The 19,730-nt window shown below is 34.4% G+C and overlaps 1 protein-coding gene and 1 non-coding gene across 2 annotated transcripts in view; both read left to right on the top strand.

Annotated features, from left to right (window-relative positions):
- EIF3A (eukaryotic translation initiation factor 3 subunit A) overlaps positions 1 to 17,287 on the top strand; it is a 40,229-nt gene extending 22,942 nt beyond the window's left edge. Inside the window, exons 8-22 of the mRNA XM_051981522.1 lie at positions 599 to 703; positions 1,121 to 1,219; positions 2,304 to 2,420; positions 2,923 to 3,108; positions 4,846 to 5,193; positions 5,631 to 5,735; positions 5,825 to 5,938; positions 7,219 to 7,341; positions 8,698 to 8,851; positions 9,310 to 9,494; positions 11,677 to 11,762; positions 12,617 to 13,353; positions 14,474 to 14,660; positions 15,025 to 15,209; positions 16,019 to 17,287. Coding sequence (XP_051837482.1) covers positions 599 to 703; positions 1,121 to 1,219; positions 2,304 to 2,420; positions 2,923 to 3,108; positions 4,846 to 5,193; positions 5,631 to 5,735; positions 5,825 to 5,938; positions 7,219 to 7,341; positions 8,698 to 8,851; positions 9,310 to 9,494; positions 11,677 to 11,762; positions 12,617 to 13,353; positions 14,474 to 14,660; positions 15,025 to 15,209; positions 16,019 to 16,239 — 2,952 coding nt within the window. The 3' untranslated portion in view covers positions 16,240 to 17,287. The remainder of the gene's footprint in view (positions 1 to 598; positions 704 to 1,120; positions 1,220 to 2,303; positions 2,421 to 2,922; positions 3,109 to 4,845; positions 5,194 to 5,630; positions 5,736 to 5,824; positions 5,939 to 7,218; positions 7,342 to 8,697; positions 8,852 to 9,309; positions 9,495 to 11,676; positions 11,763 to 12,616; positions 13,354 to 14,473; positions 14,661 to 15,024; positions 15,210 to 16,018) is intronic.
- On the top strand, positions 1,573 to 1,703 carry LOC127552667 (small nucleolar RNA SNORA19). The gene has a single exon (XR_007951522.1). It is a non-coding gene; the product is annotated as a small nucleolar RNA SNORA19 (small nucleolar RNA).
- Positions 17,288 to 19,730: the final 2,443 nt, after the last annotated feature.

The following is a 19,730-nucleotide window of genomic DNA, read 5'->3' as shown; positions in this document are numbered from 1 at the left end:
TAGGAAAGGTATTATAGTGATCAAAGTTTAAGTTGAGGAATGCAATTAGAAATAGTTGACATAAATGGATGATAGTAAATTTTAGAGCCACTAGCATTTGTAACTTGGGCTAGTATTCAAGAGGTGAATGTCAGAAAATAGAAGTTAATTTATAAAGTAGGACTAAAATTACATGAAGAAATAAGTGATAGAGAAAATTCTTTTTGATTTGTCTATATCTTGTCTATTTAAGAATCAATAAGCTGTCAAAACCATTATTGTGGTTAAATTATTTCTTTGAATTTTTTAATTGTTTTAATTTGTGATTAGTTTAAATGGGTGACCATTAATCAATAAGGAAATTTATTTTCCTATTCTCCTAAAATTGGAGAAAACTTCCAGTTTTAAATCTACTTCAGAATCCATTTAATGAGATATTCAACTTTTCAAGATTGTTGCTATTATATATAGTGAATTATAGTTGTAGAGGTCTAAATCTTTTTCAGCTTTTTAGTCCTATGAGACTGGTTTTAGTTTATAGCCAGTATAAAATCAGTTACCCTTACATGTTATTAGTAAACTATGGTATTTATATCTATTTTTTCACTGTTTATTCTAGGTTAGATTCAACGTATTACAATATGTTGTTCCAGAAGTGAAAGATCTTTATAATTGGTTGGAGGTGGAATTCAATCCACTAAAGTTGTGTGATCGGGTTACAAAGGTGAGTGTTCTTGTTGTGGAGATTTTTAATTACATAATGGGAATTTTAAAAAATAGCTTACTTGACTTTCTTTCCTAGAGTTTGGGTTAGAATTAACTATCTAGGAAGAATAAAAACTTCTTCCCAAGATGTATATGTCAGCTTTAAATGGTGTGCTTCAATGGACATAGTGCAAATTCCAGTGATTTTAAAAGAGATGGTACTTATCATATGTTAAATAAACTTTTGGAGGTAAATTAAAAATATGACATAGCCATTTTTCCTTCAGAAAAAGATGAGCAAATTAGTAGTCTTGTCAAAACTTTGTTCTTATTTGTAAAAGGTTTCTGAAGTGTTTTACTATGGTTTGATAATTATTGTATTTTAAGTGTCTTTTAAATTTGATATAATTGAATTTTTTGTTTAATATTTTTGTAGGTTCTAAATTGGGTGAGAGATCAAGCTGAAAAAGAACCTGAATTACAACAATATGTTCCACAACTGCAAAACAACACTATTCTCCGACTTCTACAGCAGGTATAAATGCAAAATGAATATTTTATATCAGAATAAGGAAGATTAAATCCAAAGTTAGCTTGATGTTATACATATTTAAATATATTAAACAAAAAGCATTGTTGAGTTTTGCCTTTTTTTCCTTGTCATTTGTTTCTGGACTTACACATTTTGATTGTCGGAGGTGCCATGGAAATTCTCTTCTCCTGCCCCTCCCCCCCCCCCCCCCATCAAAAGACCTAGATATTTGAGTCCTGGCACTAACCCTTAGAGCTGTGGGTGGTGAACTTCTCAGCTACTTGCTCATCTGGTGAAATGGTTTGTAAGTCTCAGCAATATATAAATGAGTTTTTGTTAGTATTTATTATATCTTTATGCACATTTCATTGACCTGCTTTCATTGTTCCAGGAAGCAGTGTTATTTCTGATGTGCTATACAATTTGTAGAAGGTTAATTAGCAGCACAGCTTCATATAGTAATGCTGCCAGTCTCCTTCAAACAAATACAATACCAACCTAGGACTAGAGGAAAATTTCTTTCTTTCTTTCTTTCTTTTTTTTTTTTTTAATAACTTTTTATTGACCGAACCCATGCCAAGGTAATTTTTTACAACATTATCCCTTGCACTCTCTTCTGTTCCCATTTTTCCCTTCCTTCCCTCCACCCCCTCCCTCAGATGGCAAGCAGTCCTATACATGTTAAATAGGTTACAGTATATCCTAGATACAATATATATGTGCAGAACCGAACAGTTCTCTTGTTGCACAGGGAGAATTGGATTCAGAAGATATAAATAATCTGAGAAGAAAAACAAAAATGCAAGCAGTTTATATTCATTTTCCAGTGTCCTTTCTTTGGGTGTAGCTGCTTCTGTCCATCTTTGATCAATTGAAACTGAGTTAGATCTCTTTGTCGAAGAAATCAACATCCTCATACAGTATCGTTGTTGAGGTATATAATGATCTCCTGGTACTAGAGGAAAATTTCAAACAATATTTCTTAACCCAGTTTTTCTAAAATAATTGATGTTGACCACAAAGGTTTTTTCTGTTAATGTTTTGTAGGATCAGAAAGAAAAAAAAATAATCATGTGTTTTTATGCAGGTGGCACAGATATATCAGAGCATTGAGTTTTCTCGTCTGACTTCTCTGGTTCCTTTTGTTGATGCTTTCCAACTGGAACGTGCTATTGTAGATGCAGCCAGACATTGTGATTTGCAAGTGAGTGCTATTGAAAAAAGGACCACAGAGGGAAAGGGAGAGGAATGTTATTCAGGATATTTATATGGATCTATTAATACACTTACTATAGTAACAATGCTATTATAAAAGAATCATCAGTTGTTGCATATAATTTAAAGCATGATTATTAAACTTAAGATATGAATTCTTTGTGAACTGAACTTCTGTTCATTTTACCCTATCAACAAGGATTTATAAGGATATGTATGCCAGTCACTACATGTAGTGGAGACTGGAGACACAAATAAATGCAAGAAATGAAACCGTTCTGATCTTAAATTAACTGTATAGTTAAGGCCAGAATAAGAATCTCCTTATTTCAGCTCACACTTAGAATTCTTTTCTGGGTTAATTAACTTTTTACATTAATCATATTTGGTCAACTTACGTTGATATTTGGGCCTCATAGTTTATTTGTTTAAGTACCAGGTGATATTAAAAACTTTTTTTTAATAACCATCATTTAATTTAATTTGTAAAGGTTCGTATTGATCATACTTCAAGAACATTAAGTTTTGGATCTGATTTGAATTATTCTACTCGAGAAGATGCTCCAATTGGTCCTCATCTTCAAAGTATGCCATCTGAGCAGATAAGAAATCAGCTGACTGCTATGTCTTCCGTGCTTGCCAAGGCTTTGGAAGTTATTAAACCTGCTCATGTTTTGGTATGTATCTTTTAAACTTTTAGAAGAAAGTAAATGATACATTACACAAAGGAATAGGATTATGAACTTTAGCAAACTATTTAGGTTCACCAGAGAGCTATTGGTCAAATCCTCAGAATATCCAATTTACCTTTGTGGGCCTTTATTTTTCTTATTTAACTTCCTCAATAATCTTTAAAGACAACTTCTGAAAAATATTGATTTCTTCTCTTTCATTTCAGGGTTAGCATTATATCACAGCTCCTTCAAATTTGTAGGGTTTCTTTTCTTTTTTTTTTTTTTTTTCCCAGTGTAATTCTGAGTGTTGGTTTGGCTCTTTTGTCTTTTCATCAGAAAAATGGCAGAAACTGCTTTATTCTATTAAAGTCTATTTTTCCCTTGTTGGGATTATACTTGCCTTTGTAGAGTAATTTGTTCTTGCTCTAAGACCAACTTTGTATGATGTGGTCTTTTGGTTATTAGTAAAAGCTTCTAAGTCTGGTGTGATTCTGTATTTCCTTATACTTGAAGTGTTCAGTACTGTAGCATTTTTCTTTGATAAAAGAACACTGGATTGGCTAAGATATTCCTGGAACTTTACATTTTCAGTTCCTTTCAGGAGGTAATTGATAGAGTTGCCCTCTGGTTCTAATAGATCTTAGCAGTTTCACTTAGGATTTTTTGAAATAATAGTGTCCAGACTTTGAAAAAAAAAAATTTTTTTTTTTTTTTTTGCAGTCTAATTTTTTGAATTTGTAATGATTTTTTTCCTGACTCATACTGAATCATTGATTTTTGTTCTAGTTTTTAGGTAATAAGATTACTTGGGTAATGTTTACACAGTAATTTTCAAAGGTTTTCTTCAAATTCTTTCCTTTATATTTTCTGTTTAATTTTTTTTAATCTCTTCATTTTTTCTAACTATTATTGTAGTCTTTATGGGAAATCCATTTTTACTTTGTTTCTCTTGGCAATATTAGACCATCATATTCCCAAGGATTTTAATTCTCTGTTCTTATTCCTGGGTCTTTGAAATTTGGGATGCTCACTGGTATCTCAGGTCAGAGTACTTGGGTCCTGAGAATTCCTGAGCCTGGAAGCCTTTAGGTTTGTTTAATGTTGCCACACTTCTCTGATCACTGCCTGCTGTGTTGCAACTCTCCAGGGCTTACAGGATCCATGTGCTAGAGCTTTTTTGGGGGAGCTTTCCATACTTGTATCTTCCAAATACAGAGTTTTAGCATGTTCTAGGTGTGTCTGATAATGATAGGGTGCTGCCATGCATAGGTGTGGGCTTGGCTGGTAACCCAGAATTCCGGTGGAACTCTTCAAAGTTTCAGGAGTGGAAGAAATTATACTGAGATTTCAGGATCATTATTCCATCTGGTATCCCTTAACACTTTAGCTATAGTAAATAGGGGGAGCTGAGTTGTCTGCCTGCTTGGAAGGCAACCATCTTAGAAATTCCTCATGAAAAATTATGTACAAGCTAGATTTTAATAAAAAATATTAGAAAGCTTTGCCATTCTGAAAATCCTTTCAAAATCTTGAGATATTGTAGTGACTTGGATTTTACCTTAAAACAGTAAAATTGTGACCCTTGGCAAATCATTTGACCTTTATAAAATGGTATTGTGAACCTGGTTTACCAAGTTAAGATCAAATGCATATATGGAAAGCTCTTTACAAGCCTTAGGAACCACACAAATTTCTATTAATTGTATTATTTGCAGTTCTCTCTTTTTTCTTTTATAATAGCAAGAAAAGGAAGAACAGCATCAGTTGGCTGTCACTGCTTATCTTAAAAATTCGAGAAAAGAGCATCAACGCATCTTGGCTCGCAGGCAGACAATTGAGGAGAGAAAAGAGCGTCTTGAGAGTTTGAATATTCAGCGTGAAAAAGAAGAGTTGGAGCAGCGGGAAGCAGAACTGCAGAAAGTACGAAAAGCTGAGGAAGAACGACTCCGCCAGGAAGCCAAGGAAAGGGAGAAAGAACGCATCTTACAGGAGCATGAACAAATCAAAAAGAAGACTGTCCGTGAGCGACTTGAGCAAATTAAGAAAACAGAACTTGGTGCCAAAGCTTTCAAAGATATCGATATTGAGGTGTGTGTCTTATAAATCAAACTTGTAGTTCTTTTTTCGAGAAAATTCAGTAATAACTAATTTTTTCTTTTTTTTTTTTCAATTTAAAAATGCTTTCCTAATTTATTTTTATTTTTATTTATTTTTGCTGAGGCAGGGTTAAGTGACTTGCCCAGGATCACACAGCTAGGAAGTGTTAAGTGTCTGAAACCATATTTGAACTTGGGTCCTCCTGACTTAAGGGCTGGTGCTCTGTCCATTGCACCACCTCACTGTCCCCATGTTTTCCTAGTTTAAAAGGAGTAGAAATAGTTATCAAAATATATTTGTTGTAAAAAAAAAGAAAAAAGAAAAGAAAAAAGTGAAACTTATTGCAAAAACACACCTTTGCAAACAGTATAATTGTTTTCTTTATACATTTCTTAGATAATTAATTCATTTATATTTATTTCTATTAGGACCTTGAAGAATTGGATCCAGATTTTATTATGGCCAAGCAGGTTGAACAACTAGAGAAAGAAAAGAAAGAACTTCAGGAACGCCTGAAAAACCAGGAGAAGAAGGTGGCAGAATAGGAGGGGTGGTTAACATTAATGTGCCAACTTTGAAGTATTTATTTCATATGTTCTATAGCAATTCTTATTTTATTTAGATTGACTACTTTGAAAGAGCAAAGCGATTAGAAGAAATACCTCTTATAAAGAGTGCCTATGAAGAACAGAGAGTTAAAGATATGGACCTTTGGGAACAACAGGAAGAAGAAAGAGTAAGCTTTTTACACTAATAATATGTTTTCTACTCTTAAGTAATTACAATGTTAAGGGCCAAGGTTTCAGAATTGACAACTCCAAGATAGTTGCATTTCTTTATAATTGTTTGGAGTGTGTTACAGAAATGTTCCAAAGATACTCAGAAACATTTATATTTAAAGATCTTGGTCACCCTTTCTGTTGTAGGCTGAGATCTTAAGTTGAACTTGGAAACACGGGTGACATCTGGTTTTGCTATTCTGGTCCCTAGGATGCTTTACCTGCTTCTCTAAAGCTTGAAGTCTTATTTTTTCTTGTTATGGACTTCTTTTTTATGTCAACCTGGTGAAACCCATGATCCTGGACTCGTTTTCAAAATAATGCTCTATTATTTTGAAATGCAGGATATTTTGAAAGGCAACAAATCTAATTCATTATTTGAACAGTAGAAATTTTTCATCCTGTATATGGATTGTTGGGTTGATTTCTTTGGTTAGCTATCTATTTCATTAAGGGGTCTAGTAGTAATCTTTACTTTAGAATTAGCAAACAACAAAGCAAGTTTGTGGATCCAGGTTAAGAACTCTTGCTCTAGATTGAGCCACTTTGATACTTAACAGATATTTGATTCTTCACATTCCATTATACTTTGTTTCTTCTGTTGTTGAAATACCGTTTTCTATCTTTTTGACCTTTGGGAGCTTTTTTAAAGAGGAAAAGCCAGTACACCTCAGAATTCTTAATTGCCAGTTGTTAGCCATTTAGAAATGGTCAATACATGGATATTCTTCAGGTATAATTCTCTAAGCCTTCTGATAGTCTCAGAGGTGGTCTTAGGCATCATTTGTTTGCTGTTCTCCAATTTTGCAGAAAAATAAGTAATGTAGGATTTAGTTTTAATGATCTTATCCTAATAAAATTGTGGGGATCAGGAGGATTGAAAAATAAGCTCCTTTATTCTTGGTAGTACTACAAAAATTAGCTAATTGGAAACACTGTTGTTGGAAAAACTGGTGGTTCTCTTATTTTGCAGTTTTACAAACCTTGTATTTGAGAAAAATATCTAATACTATTGCTAGGTTACAATTAAAATTCTAATGGGTCAAGAGGAAAATTATATTAACACTCCTATATGGTGGAGCTAGATTTATATGTGTTTAGTTGTTAACAGTAGTTACGACTTCTGGTTTTTAAAGAATCAATTTAGAATGCATTTATGTTTTAATACTAAAATTAGAATGAGGGTTTTTTTTGTTTGGGGTTTTTTTGGAACTAACAGTGGATATATATTTTACAGATTACTACTATGCAACTGGAACGTGAAAAAGCCCTTGAACATAAGAATCGAATGTCAAGAATGCTGGAAGATAGAGATTTATTTGTAGAGAGACTCAAGGCAGCAAGACAATCTGTTTATGAGGTAACTAACTTAATGTTCTTTTCATTGAAGAACCCCTTATACCTTCTGCAGTATATCAGTAGACTCGTGATTTCATTCACATGTGTACTCCTCACACTGGTCCAGATTGCCAACCATCTGCTATTCCATATCTTCTCTCCATGTCATCTTCTCATATACCTATCTCATTTCTTATAAATTATCCATAGGAAGTTTTGCCCCTGGAGGCTATTTTCTGGATTTCTTGAACATTTTGGGGGTACCAGTTCAACACTTGTGGTTAACTAACCATTTTTATCGTTAAATGATCACCAACCTATTTTTTTTCCAGGTTATTCTTTTCCTATATTGTCTTCATCATGCCAGTTTTTGTGAACCATGGTATCATTAGTAATGTGGAGCAGTTAACTTAGGCCTTCCATAATTCATTGTTAATCTTTGGGTCAGTTAAAGTCATTATCAAAATCTTGGTGATGGAAAGTGGTCAGGAAGTAGTTTGATATCATTAATAATGCCACGTGTGTTTTCCAAATGTAGTTTGTCTTACTCTGCAGTTCTGAAAACTAGCTGCAGTGTTTCTATAATATATAATGCAGGATTAGCAGATTTCCTTCCCATCAATTCATTATTTGAACAAAAGGAATTTAACATACTGTATGTCAGTTGTTGAGTTGATCTCTTTGATCATTGAAGAGACCATTAAGGAACCTGGTAGTGATCTTCACCTTGTTGGAATTAGCAGCATGATATTGAAGTATTTTAAGGATGTGTACATGATTAAAGAATCTTTTTTCAGTAGGACTCTTTAGGGCAGGGGTCCTCAAACTTTTTAAATAGGGGGCCAGTGCACTGTCCCTCAGACTGTTGGAGGGCTGGACTATAGTAAAAACAAAACCTTTGTTTTGTGGGCCTTTAAATAAAGAAACTTCATAGTCCTGGGTGAGGGGAATAATTGTCCTCAGGTGCTGCATCTGGCCTGTGGGCCGTAGTTTGAGGACCCCTGCTTTAGGGTATTCTTCCTGACAGTATCCGTTCAGTATGTGATTTCTTCTGAGTTAAGTCAATGAAATAATGGATCCATTACTATCTATATTCCTGCTAACTATTAATGGGGGGAGGAGGGGAGTAGGAGCTTAAGCTGTTGAAAGTTAGTGGTATTGCCAACAATTCTGTTCATTAATAGAACTTAGCATTTATATACATATATGTTTTTTCATATTATTTATAAATAGACATTTGTAAGTGAAAGAAGAAAGGTAAAAAGGATACTTAATTGCAAATATAGTTCTGCACAGCAAATGGCAAGGGCTGGTTTATAGCACATTCTTATTGTTCAGGTTCTTTTAAAAAGGTTTTCGTTTTTTTCATACATTGTAGGAAAAACTTAAACAGTTTGAAGAAAGACTGGCTGAAGAAAGACGTAATCGCTTGGAAGAACGGAAGAAACAGCGCAAGGAGGAGCGCCGTGTGACTTACTACCGTGAAAAGGAAGAGGAGGAGCAACGCCTGGCTGAAGAGCAGATGCTCAAAGGTAGGGGGAGTAAGGTTGAGCTAGATACTGAGAAGGAATCTAATTGAAAGCACATCAAAAAGCATTTAATTGTCTAAAACTTTTTCTTGCAAACTGATCATAAGCGCATCATCTCTTGAGTCTCAGTTATTTCATTCATAAAATGAGGAACCTGGGTTGCAAATAAAGTCTGGCTCCTTAATGTGGAGAGGATGTTTTATTTTGGGGGGTATTCAAATTGTTGTCTTAATTTAAGTATTAAAAGGCAAATGTAGCTTCTCCCCTCACCCCTTTGCTCCCCTCCCTTTTATATGTCTATTAAGATCTTATGTTCTATGAGAATTGTGGCATCCATGGCACTTAAATTGGGCAGTTTGCAATAGAATTATGCAGCAAAATTGTGTCAGAAATAGAAAGCCATAGGAAAAATATGGAAAGATGACATTTCAAACAAGTTAAAATTTCACAAATTGTTGCAGAGCGTGAAGAGAGGGAGCGTGCTGAACGTGAAAAACGTGAGGAAGAACAACGAGAATATCAGGAGCATGTCAAGAAATTAGAAGAAGTTGAAAGGAAAAAACGCCAGAGAGAGATGGAAATTGAAGAAAGAGAACGTCGTCGAGAAGAAGAGAGGAGGATAGCTGATGATTCACTTTCCAGAAAGGTTAGCATGAAAATAACCACTGTTCTTCCCCCCGCCTCCCCTCATCTCAGTATTCTTCAGAAATGTATGTGCTGGTTTCATCACAGAAGTCAAGCATTCCCTGAAAGACATATTTAGTAAGTGGATGAAAAATATAGCTTTGGCTTGTCAATTGATGATATATTAACTGATACATGTATGTTTGTCTTGGGGTAAAAGTGAACTTTAAACTCATTTAACTACATTAGTCTATAGAAGTCATTCACAATAGGAGTGTTTTCCTAGAGTTTGTGAAAAGGGTGTCCGTTTAATTTGTGACCCTTTTCCTTGCAAAGGCAAGCTCCATTCTACATGCACAAATGATCTCATTCCATCTCCACCCTCTTTCAACTAATCTTTAATGGTGTACTGTCTACTGGCTCCTTGCCTCCTGCCCGCGCATTTTTCTGTGTCTCCCCTATTCTCAAACCTTTGCTTGCTCTGCCCCATTAGCTATTGCTGTGTATCTCTTCCCTTTTGTGACTAAACTTCTTGAGAATGATGAAATTCTCTCCTACTTTTTCCTCACTCTGAACTTTCAACAAACCTTCATTGTTCAATTGAAACTACTTTCCAAGTTATCTCTTACTTGCCAAATCCAATGGCTTTTTCTTAATTCTCATCATCTCTTCTGCAGCCTTTTCAGGCTGCCACTTAGCCTTTTATTCTCTTCTAAGTTTTTGTGACAGTACTCCTGTTTCCTTTGCTGAATCTTTGTTTCATACCTCCTTATTATGGGTTCTCATTTGTTGATGTCATCAGCTCCTGTAATTTGTTACCATCTTTTTTGCGGATGATTGTCACAATTATGTGACCTTACTACTGTCTTTCAAAGTCATATCTCCAACTGCTTGGTTTAGACATTTTTAGACTACCTAGCTGTGTTCAAACTGATCACATCATCTTTCCCTCAAACTCTCTTATCTCTCTTAACTTTAAGTTTCTGTTGAAGGTCCCACCCTCCTTTTTGTCACCCAGGCTCAAAACCTTATGGCATACTTAACTCATCACTCACCATACATTTGCTGTCTTACACCCCTTTATCGCTTATATCCTGGTACAGTTCTCATCCCTCTACCAATGCAGGGACTGTATGGTGGGTCTCCCTTTTTCCAATCCATTCTTCTGCCAAAGTGTTCTTCTTAAACTGAAACTTTCACTATCTCACCCCCTTATTTTGATAAGTTCTATTGGTTTCTTATGGCTTTCAAATCTCTATTTGGTTCTTGATGTCCTTTACACCAACTTCTTTTGTGGAGATGGCCAGTCTACAGGTGCTGTATTTTGTACATTTTGGACTTTTTAAACTGACTCTTTCTCTTCCCTCTCCTTCTTTTCTTTGTTCAAAATCCTTTCATTCTATATTTATAAATAGTGGCTTTCTTTAGTTCAGGATGGGGAGGGAGGGAAAGAAGGATAAAGTTTGGAACTTAAAATATAACCAAAAAAAGGTATTGTGTTACATATTGCATGATTGTGTAAGAGGAAGAAAGATAACTGAGGGAAAACCAGTGTCATCAAACAAAAGACATCAACAGAAACTTAACTAGAAAAAAAAAGGATTTCATAATTTTTTTTTTTTTTTTTTAAGGATTTCATAATCTATCCCTCTCCTACATATCTTTGTCCTCCCTGTGAACTCTAGGATACAGTGACAGTGACCTTGCTTTTACTAGCTGTCCTCTATACTTAGAATGATTTTCCTCTTCACCTCTACTTTCTAGCTTCCTTGAAGACTTATCTAAATTTCTACCTTCTGCAAAAAACCTTTTCCAGTCTTTCTTAATCTTACTGCCTTCTGCCTAAGCCCACATGCAATATATTCTTGATATATCTTGTTTTACTTTTTTTACTTTACAATGTGAAGGCAGGGACTGTTTTGTCTTTCATTGTATTCTCTAGTGCTTAAATGCTAGTTCACTGACTGAAATTCTGTACCTTGAAAATTGGACAAAAATTTAAAAGAAAATACGTTACTCATTTTAGAGGTGCTTTAATTTTTAAAAGTATTTTTTTTTAATTTCTAAAATTTAGAAAGAAACATAAAGGAAACCATGTGGTTTGAGAATTGTTAAATACTTTTATTAAACTAATTGTTTATCACATAGACAAATTAAAAAAGACTTGCGTATGTGTTTCTGATATTTTACTTTGATTGGCATAGGATACTCGTTGGGGTGATAGAGATTCTGAGAGCACTTGGAGAAGAGGTCCTGAAGTAGAATCAGAATGGAGACGACCACCAGAAAAGTAAGTATTCTTGAGGGAAATTGAATTGAGTATTCACTAGCTTTTTTTTGTTGTTTTTGGTAGTAGTATTTGAAAATAATGACATGATTTTTTTTTTAGATGCCAAATGGTGAAGTATGCATATAGTGATCTCTTAATATTGGCAATGCACTCCAGTGTTTGCTGTCACCTTCCTAGTTTCTAACTTATTAATTCTGAGGTTTTTTTTTTCTTCCTATAATCAATGAGTAATAACATAGGTATATTGTAAACCTGGTAGAATTAATAGTTTGATCCTCTACCCCTCCCCCCCCCCCTTTTTTTTTAAATACTTCCTTAAAGGTTAAAAGGTGCTTCTATACAAATTTTATACAAAGCAAACTAGGTTATTGATCAAAGTTGTTTCGATCATGTCCCTGTTCTCCATCACCCCTTTTTTTTTTTTTTTTTTTTTTTTTTTGGCAAAAATACTGTGGTGGTTTATTTATCATTTCCTTCTTCAGCTCATTTTACTTAATGAGGAACTGAGACAAACAGGGATAAGTGATTTATTTGTCCTGGATCATACAGCTAATAATCATCTAATTTGAAGTCAAGTCTTCCTCATTCCAAAGCCAAGAGCTCTATTCACTGAGCCATCTAGCTACTAGTTGACCAGAGGATTTAAAGTTGCTGTCTTCATTTTGTTTTTATAAATAACAGACTTAATTCGCTAGTATCTTACTCGGACGTTATAGTTCCAAATTGAAACTTGGATTCAGAAAATTATTTTAAAACAAGTGAAGCTTAACTTGCATTCTGGAATGATCCTATGCAGATGAACTTGAAGCAGTGTTTTGTTTAATTCTGAAGAATTTTAATTTGTAATTTCACAGGGAATGGCGCCGGGGAGAAGGTCGTGATGAGGAGAGGTCTCTTCGAAGAGATGAGGACCGACCAAGACGTGCAGCAGATGATGAAGAGAGAGATTCTTTAAGAACAGATGAAGACCGCATTCCACGACGTGGTATAGATGATGATAGGCCCCTTCGACGTGGTGCTGATGATGACAGATTCCCTCGTCGTGGGGCTGATGATGACAGGGTTTGGCGTAATACAGAAGATGATCGACCTCCCAGACGGGGTTTGGATGAAGACAGGGGAACGTGGCGTTCTGCAGATGATGATAGACCGCCTAGGCGAGGACTAGATGATGATAGAGGAAGTTGGCGAACAGCTGATGATGACAGGGGTCCCAGGCGTGGAATTGAGGATGATAGAGGACCTAGGCGTGGTGTTGATGAGGAAAAGTCATCTTGGCGCAACGCAGATGATGATAGGGGTCCTAGACGTGGCATGGATGACGATAGGGGTCCTAGACGTGGCATGGATGACGATAGGGGTCCAAGGCGTGGCATGGATGACGATCGGGGTCCAAGGCGTGGCATGGATGATGATAGAGGACCTCGGAGAAATGCAGATGATGATAGAATTTCCAGGCGTGGAGATGATGATAGGGGAACTTGGCGTAATATGGATGATGATAGACTCTCTAGACGTGGTGAAGATGACCGAATTCCCAGGCGTGGTGAAGATTCAAGACCCGGTCTTTGGAGACCAGTTGGCAAACCAGGTAAAATTCAGATTTTTTTGGTTTGGTTGCTTCTGATCTACTCAGTGTGAGGGGGAAGTTAGTTTATAAAAGATGTGGAGATTATCTGGATTTCATTACTTGTTCTGCTAGTCATGATTTAAATAGTTAAAAATGGTCATTTAAAAAATCCTTATCCCTGCTTTTATATACACATACATACCCATCTAAATTATGCTTTATGTTAAATGCTCATTAGATATTTTCTATCTTCAAAGTATTTATACCAAGAGAGAAAGTTCACATGTTAAATAAATTAAGATGGAATCATAGATTTTTAGAGTTGGAAGAGACCCTAAGAGGTCATCTGATTTTAACACCCTCTTAAGTGATTTGCCCCTTGTTACACAGATAAGTGTAACATTTTAAATAAAACAAGACTTTCAAACTCAGGAAGTTAAAAACTAGTTTACTTAGAAAATAAAATTTTGAGTTTTGATTGGATAGATGCTATAAATGCTGATACGAATGCTCCCAAGTGAATTGTTAGGTTTGTTGAATTAAATTTTATAAACCTGTAATCAAAAGACAAAGGAGTTCTATATGAGGAAGTTAGAATCCCTAATTATGAGGGGGGAAATTCATTATAAGGTTGGGCAGGAATATGTTGAAGAAATTCTAATTGAAAAATTACTAAAAATGTTGGAAAAAGATGTGAGCTGCTTGATTGGCTTATCATTCATGGGATTGTATTCTGTTTTCATATCTTTTCATGAAAACTTTTTAACTTAGAGGTAGAAGAATGAGACATATGTCACATGTTCCCAATTTGGGAGTGAGTTCTTATTTGGGAGTAGGATCGTGCTTATTAAATAAGAATCTTCTATTTTATAAAACAATATGAAGTATAAAAAGAGCTTAAAATTTCCCAATAGTAGTTACTCTGATAATGTGAATAATAATAATAATTTTAAAAATAGAGCCAGTGAATAAGTTCATAGTTTGGGAAACTTCTTTACTTTATATTTTTTGTCATAGCTAAGCATTCTGAATTTAGTGTCCGGAGTACTGATCAATTAGCATTTGCCAAAATTAACAATTACATGCCACTTGTATCATACACTATTAGAAATACACTTTGTTTATTTATTTTTTTAAATAGGTGGCTGGAGAGAGAGAGAGAAAGCACGAGAGGAAAGCTGGGCTCCACCTCGAGATTCCAGGCCCTCAGAAGACCGTGAATGGGATCGAGACAAAGAAAGAGATAGAGATCAAGACCGTGAAGAAAATGATAAAGAACATGAAAGAGAGAGAGATGGCGATCGTGAAGATCGTTTCAGGCGATCTAGGTTTGACTGACTGTACTGTTGTAAAGGGGTGGATTGCTCTATTTAAAATTCTATCACATTTGGGGAGAAGGGAGCACTTTTTTAGGTACTGAATTCTTGTTAATATATACAAGAAGATGGAAGCTTAATTTTTTTTTCTGTTAGTGGGTATAGTTTTAATATAGTTATTTCCAGATACTGTTATCTGGGCCATTTTGTTTCCATAATGTACTTTTGCCAGATTAGTGACTAAAAATTAAGACATAATGTCAGTTATTTTAAATGTGAGTAAAAAACTGGCTTAAAAAAAAATTTTTTTTTAGCTAATATTTCCAAAGAAGTTCAAAGCCAAATTAGTTAAATTTTAATTTTTAAATGTCAACAGAGATGAGACTGGGTGGAGAAGACCAGCTGAGGAAGCTTCAAGTTGGAGAGATTCAAATCGCCGTGATGAATGGGATAGAGATGATCGTCGTGGTCGGGACAGAGATGAGAGAGGAGGAAGAGACTTGAGAGATCGACGAGATGATAGAGACAGAAGAGGGCCCTTAAGGAGTGAGCGGGAAGAAAGTAAGGACATTACAAAATCCTAAAATATTTGAGACAGAGGATCTTTTATGTTGGGTCTGTGAACTTGAATGAGGAAATAGAATTGTATTTATTTACATTAATCTTTAACTGAAAAAAATTTTCTTTTATTATAGCTTTTTATTTACAAGATATATGCATGGGTAATTTTTCAGCATTGACAATTGCAAAACCTTTTGTTCCAATTTTTCCCCTCCTTCCTCCCACCCTCTCCCCCAGATGGCAGGTAGAACAATTCATGTTAAATATGTTTAACTGAAATTTAGTATTTCCTTCAATAATTACATTCTGAAATGAGATCTGTAGACTTCACCAGACCAGAGAGGAGGGGTCTGTAACACAAAAACAGTACCTCAACTGTAATGAAACTTGGTTTTATTTAGTAATTGGTTGCTTAATAAAAATGTACTGAGAAGCAGTTTACCAATATAGTGCTTGCAACAAAGACATTTTAGGTTGATAAGAAAAATGGAGTTCTACCTTTTCCTATTAAATCCTCCTCTCTGGGGACAATAAAGTACTTATTTTGCCAGGTTGCATGATCAGGTAAAATGTTATCTCAATGGTTTCATTGGATAAAAATTGATTCAAAAGCTTTAGGAATGTACGTTTAGTGATAAAGAACCCTTCAGTTTTTTTGTACAGAATAAATAGCTACTATATTATCTTCTATTCATTAGATGGGAACACCTGTTTTTGTGTGTTCTAAGGAATTTGAAGTTTTCCCGGTTTTTTTAAAGAGTCCTGAATACCAAGCAAACTTACCAACCATTTTTCTTGTGTTATTTTAGCAAGCTCCTGGAGACGCACTGAGGAAAGGAAAGATGAACGGGCTGAAGAGCGTGAGACTCCTCGTCGAATTCCTCCTCCTCTTTCCAGAGACCGAGAAAGAGAAGGTGAAAAGGAGAGCAGGGGTTCATGGAGAACAGAAAAAGATCGAGAAACTCGAGAATCTCTTCGTCGAACCAAAAATGAGACTGATGAAGATGGATGGACCACTGTACGACGTTAAATCTCAAGAGATACACAGTCTAAACTGGTGTTTTATCATAGGTTTGGTCACATTCAAGGATTATTATATTTGTGCTTAAACCATTCTAAATTGGATTTCTTTAACTAATGTTGTTTCACCATAACATGAAAAGCATGAACTTGTATTAATCCTATATAGATTGATCATGCATTGTATCTGCAGCAGGAAGTTGGAAAACTGAATGCCATTTTCTGAAATTTAAAGTGTTGCATTATTTCACTGATCATTTGTTTACAAAAAAATTTTTAAAAACCCACAAAATTTAAAATGTGAATCCTTCAGGTATTGTAGCACATATATCTCAGTATAAAACTGATCTCTTTTCTTTTCAATTTCAAAATATCTAGTCTTATTTTGGAATGAGGTAAGATTCTGTCATAGAAAAATGTATTTGAGTATCTTTAAAGCAGTGGTATCGAAAAAACAACTGAAGCAATTTTCATTTATACTAAAGCTATTGTTGAAATATACCTTTTTAGGTATTTTGAAGCACGGCTTTTTGAGGTATTTATTATCTGAATTTAAAAAAAGGTTTTAGGTTCACATTAAGTGCAGTAAACATGAACATTGGATACAGTGGAATTGTCTGTAGGTTTTACTTGAATGCTGGTAGATGTGGAACAATTTGAAGTCATTGTTCTAATGAAATATGACTACTGCTGATGTGTGAAACCAGAAAAATACAGCTTTTAAATGGAAAGCATTGGGTGAATCTAGTGCTGAGTTTTTTCTGTTGCCAATAGCAAACTGCTTTTCCATTAATGGAGAATTCATGCCTTTCAAGCATTTTAAATATGACAATATTTATAAATGTGTGGTTTTGGAGGAATTGTTTAAATTCTTTTCCTAATTTCCTTTGTCTTCAGGATAGATTCTTTCAGCAAGTACTTTGTAGTAATGACTGTGTTGACTTCAATTTTGAAGTGTAGTAGCCATGTTAATTATTAACTCTTTGGTCTTATTGAAGCCAACACAGTACTTGCTGCTGTGTTTTTTCTTCAATGATAAATAAAATACTTACAGAATTTGTTTGTCTTGATTTTACTCTATTATTGTACTTTACACCAAAGAGTGGTAGGTCTTATGATTAATTTATGATGCTTCTTCAGTCCCCTTTTCCTCTCTTGGTTTCAAGAATTTTCTCAATCTTTTCAATTCAGTATCACTTGCTATTTTTCATTATTTCAAATTTCAGAATTGTAGAAAATGAACCAAAATTACAAAGAAAATCTAAAGAAATTTGTCATTTTTCTCTTTCTTCATAACTATATGGAAAGTTACTTAGTTTTCAATTTTATGATCTCTATGACTTGTGCCATAGAGTGCCAGCTGCAGGTTTCTTTTGCCTCAAATGTTTTCAGGGAAAATTAAAAACATCCCTATGAAAGATCATTTTAGATTTTCTATCTTATTGAACAGACATTTTTTTCAAAGACCTGTCATGTAGACATAAAACCAGAAGAGGGAGTGTTGCCACTTTAGAAACAGGAAAGTGAAAGCAGTTAAATTTATACATTTTGTTTTAGTCCGTGATGGAAAAATCCACTTTAAAACTGGTTGCTCTCATATTTAATTATTTAACATGTAGATTCTTTACTGAATGCTGTTTCAGTTTCTGTATTGAAAGCTCCACGACATATTTAAAACCTATTCTTTTGTATTTGGATTAGTACCATCAAAATTTTATCCTTTAATTCTTTTAAAAGCTCTTTAAATTTTGTTTATTCTTGTTTAATTAGCTTGGGTTAAAATAGCTTGAATCAAACCATGTGATTACACACAGTCCCTGAATTTATAAACAGGTCATATTAACAAATTTTTTTATTTAAAAAAAATTTGAAATCATTTCACATGAAAATAATTGTAAATGGTGGTAAAATTCTTGATGCTGCCTTACAAAATCATTCTTGGAGTAGCCATATAACTAAAATAGTACTTAGTGTCACTTGAAGTTAGGATCTGAGAGGGAAAGAAAAGTCTATACCTTCTTAGTAGTGCAGTGTCTCTTCTTGGTAAAAGAGAAATTTTAAAAAAAAGCATATTCCTTCATATTGGTTTGACCAGATTACTTTTAGTTTAATTAACCTGGTTAAGGCTAGTAGTGCCTTACCTAGAAGTATTTCAATTTTTTAAGAGAAAAAGATGCTCTGTGGGAGAACCTTAGAGTTACCCATAAGGTTTTATAGCTTTTCTTATTCCTTTGGAGCCTCACAATTTCTTTTAAAATCATGGAGGTTTCACAATTGTTCTGGATGTGACAGGATCTTTTTTAAAAGTTTGTACTTATTTAGCAAGGAGCTTTAGTAGTTAAAAAGTATACATCCTTTCTAATACACTTATTATTGCAAGCTCAACTAATTAGATACTGTAGGTATTCCCATCTACTAAGAATATAGGGGTGTGGCTTTCTCTTGGTTACTTAATAATTATCAGATTTTGTGCCAATCCTAATCAGTCTCTAGGCAAGTTCAGTATTGAACTTGATACTCCACCTCAACAAGTGTCATAGTTGCAATTTCAGAGGCTTTACTTTATAGAAATGAGGATTTTTAAAAATAATTGGTCAATTTGCTAACAATCTCCCTTCCAGTCTTAATTGATTGCCCTTCAATAGATTAATAGCAGAATTTAAAATTCCAATGTTTTGTCTTTAGAAAGCTGTTGCAAAATTGTTATACATGGTTTATTTGAGTAAATTTGCTAATTAATCAAAATTACTTTCCTGTGAATAGTGTGTCTTGCCTATGAAGCAGCCAGGCATAGTGTAAACTTGGTGGGAGTCTTAGCATCTACCATTAATCAGTTAAGTGATGTCTTGAAAAGACAAAACCTTACATAGGTTCTATGGACCTCAGTTTTTATAAGCTATAAAAATGAATTGACTGAATTAAAATCTAAGGTCTTTTCCCACTATAATATTTTATAGTCAAGTATTTTGTGAAACTAGTAACTTTATTCCTGTCTCCAATTATGTCAGGAAGAAGACTGTACTATGTCATGGGGAAAAAATAAGACATTATTGTAGGAAGTATCAGTATTCTTTTGTGGAACACTGAGGGAATTTTTAACAGGTAGAAAAAAAATTATCTTTGAGAAAGTACCTCTTAGAAGCATGGTCTTAATTAACAATTTGGCATTCATGTAACCACAATTAAAACCACAGTAAATTCTGTAGATCGCTGTTTTCCAACCTCCCTAGCAGTGCAACTGAAACTTTCAAGCACCCAGAAATGAACTTTAAAAGTTATCAAACTCCCTATTTAAAAGATTTATTTTGAGTCATTACCAGCTTTAGTTATAGATAAGGCTTTTAAGATAAAGCTTGACTGGGGAGGAAGGGGGGGGGGGGAGAGATTAGAATCTTATTTACTTAGGGTCTGACAAGAATTTTTAACAAAAACAAATGCTAACAAAACTGATTGCATTCCTAGTAAAAGTTTAACCAATCCCACGGGCTAAAGTGAAAAATT

This window comes from Antechinus flavipes, chromosome 2 (assembly GCF_016432865.1).
Source record: "Antechinus flavipes isolate AdamAnt ecotype Samford, QLD, Australia chromosome 2, AdamAnt_v2, whole genome shotgun sequence".
Lineage (NCBI taxonomy): Eukaryota > Metazoa > Chordata > Mammalia > Dasyuromorphia > Dasyuridae > Antechinus > Antechinus flavipes.
Note: the sequence above shows the minus strand (reverse complement) of the source record. Positions and strands in the feature narration are given on the sequence as shown.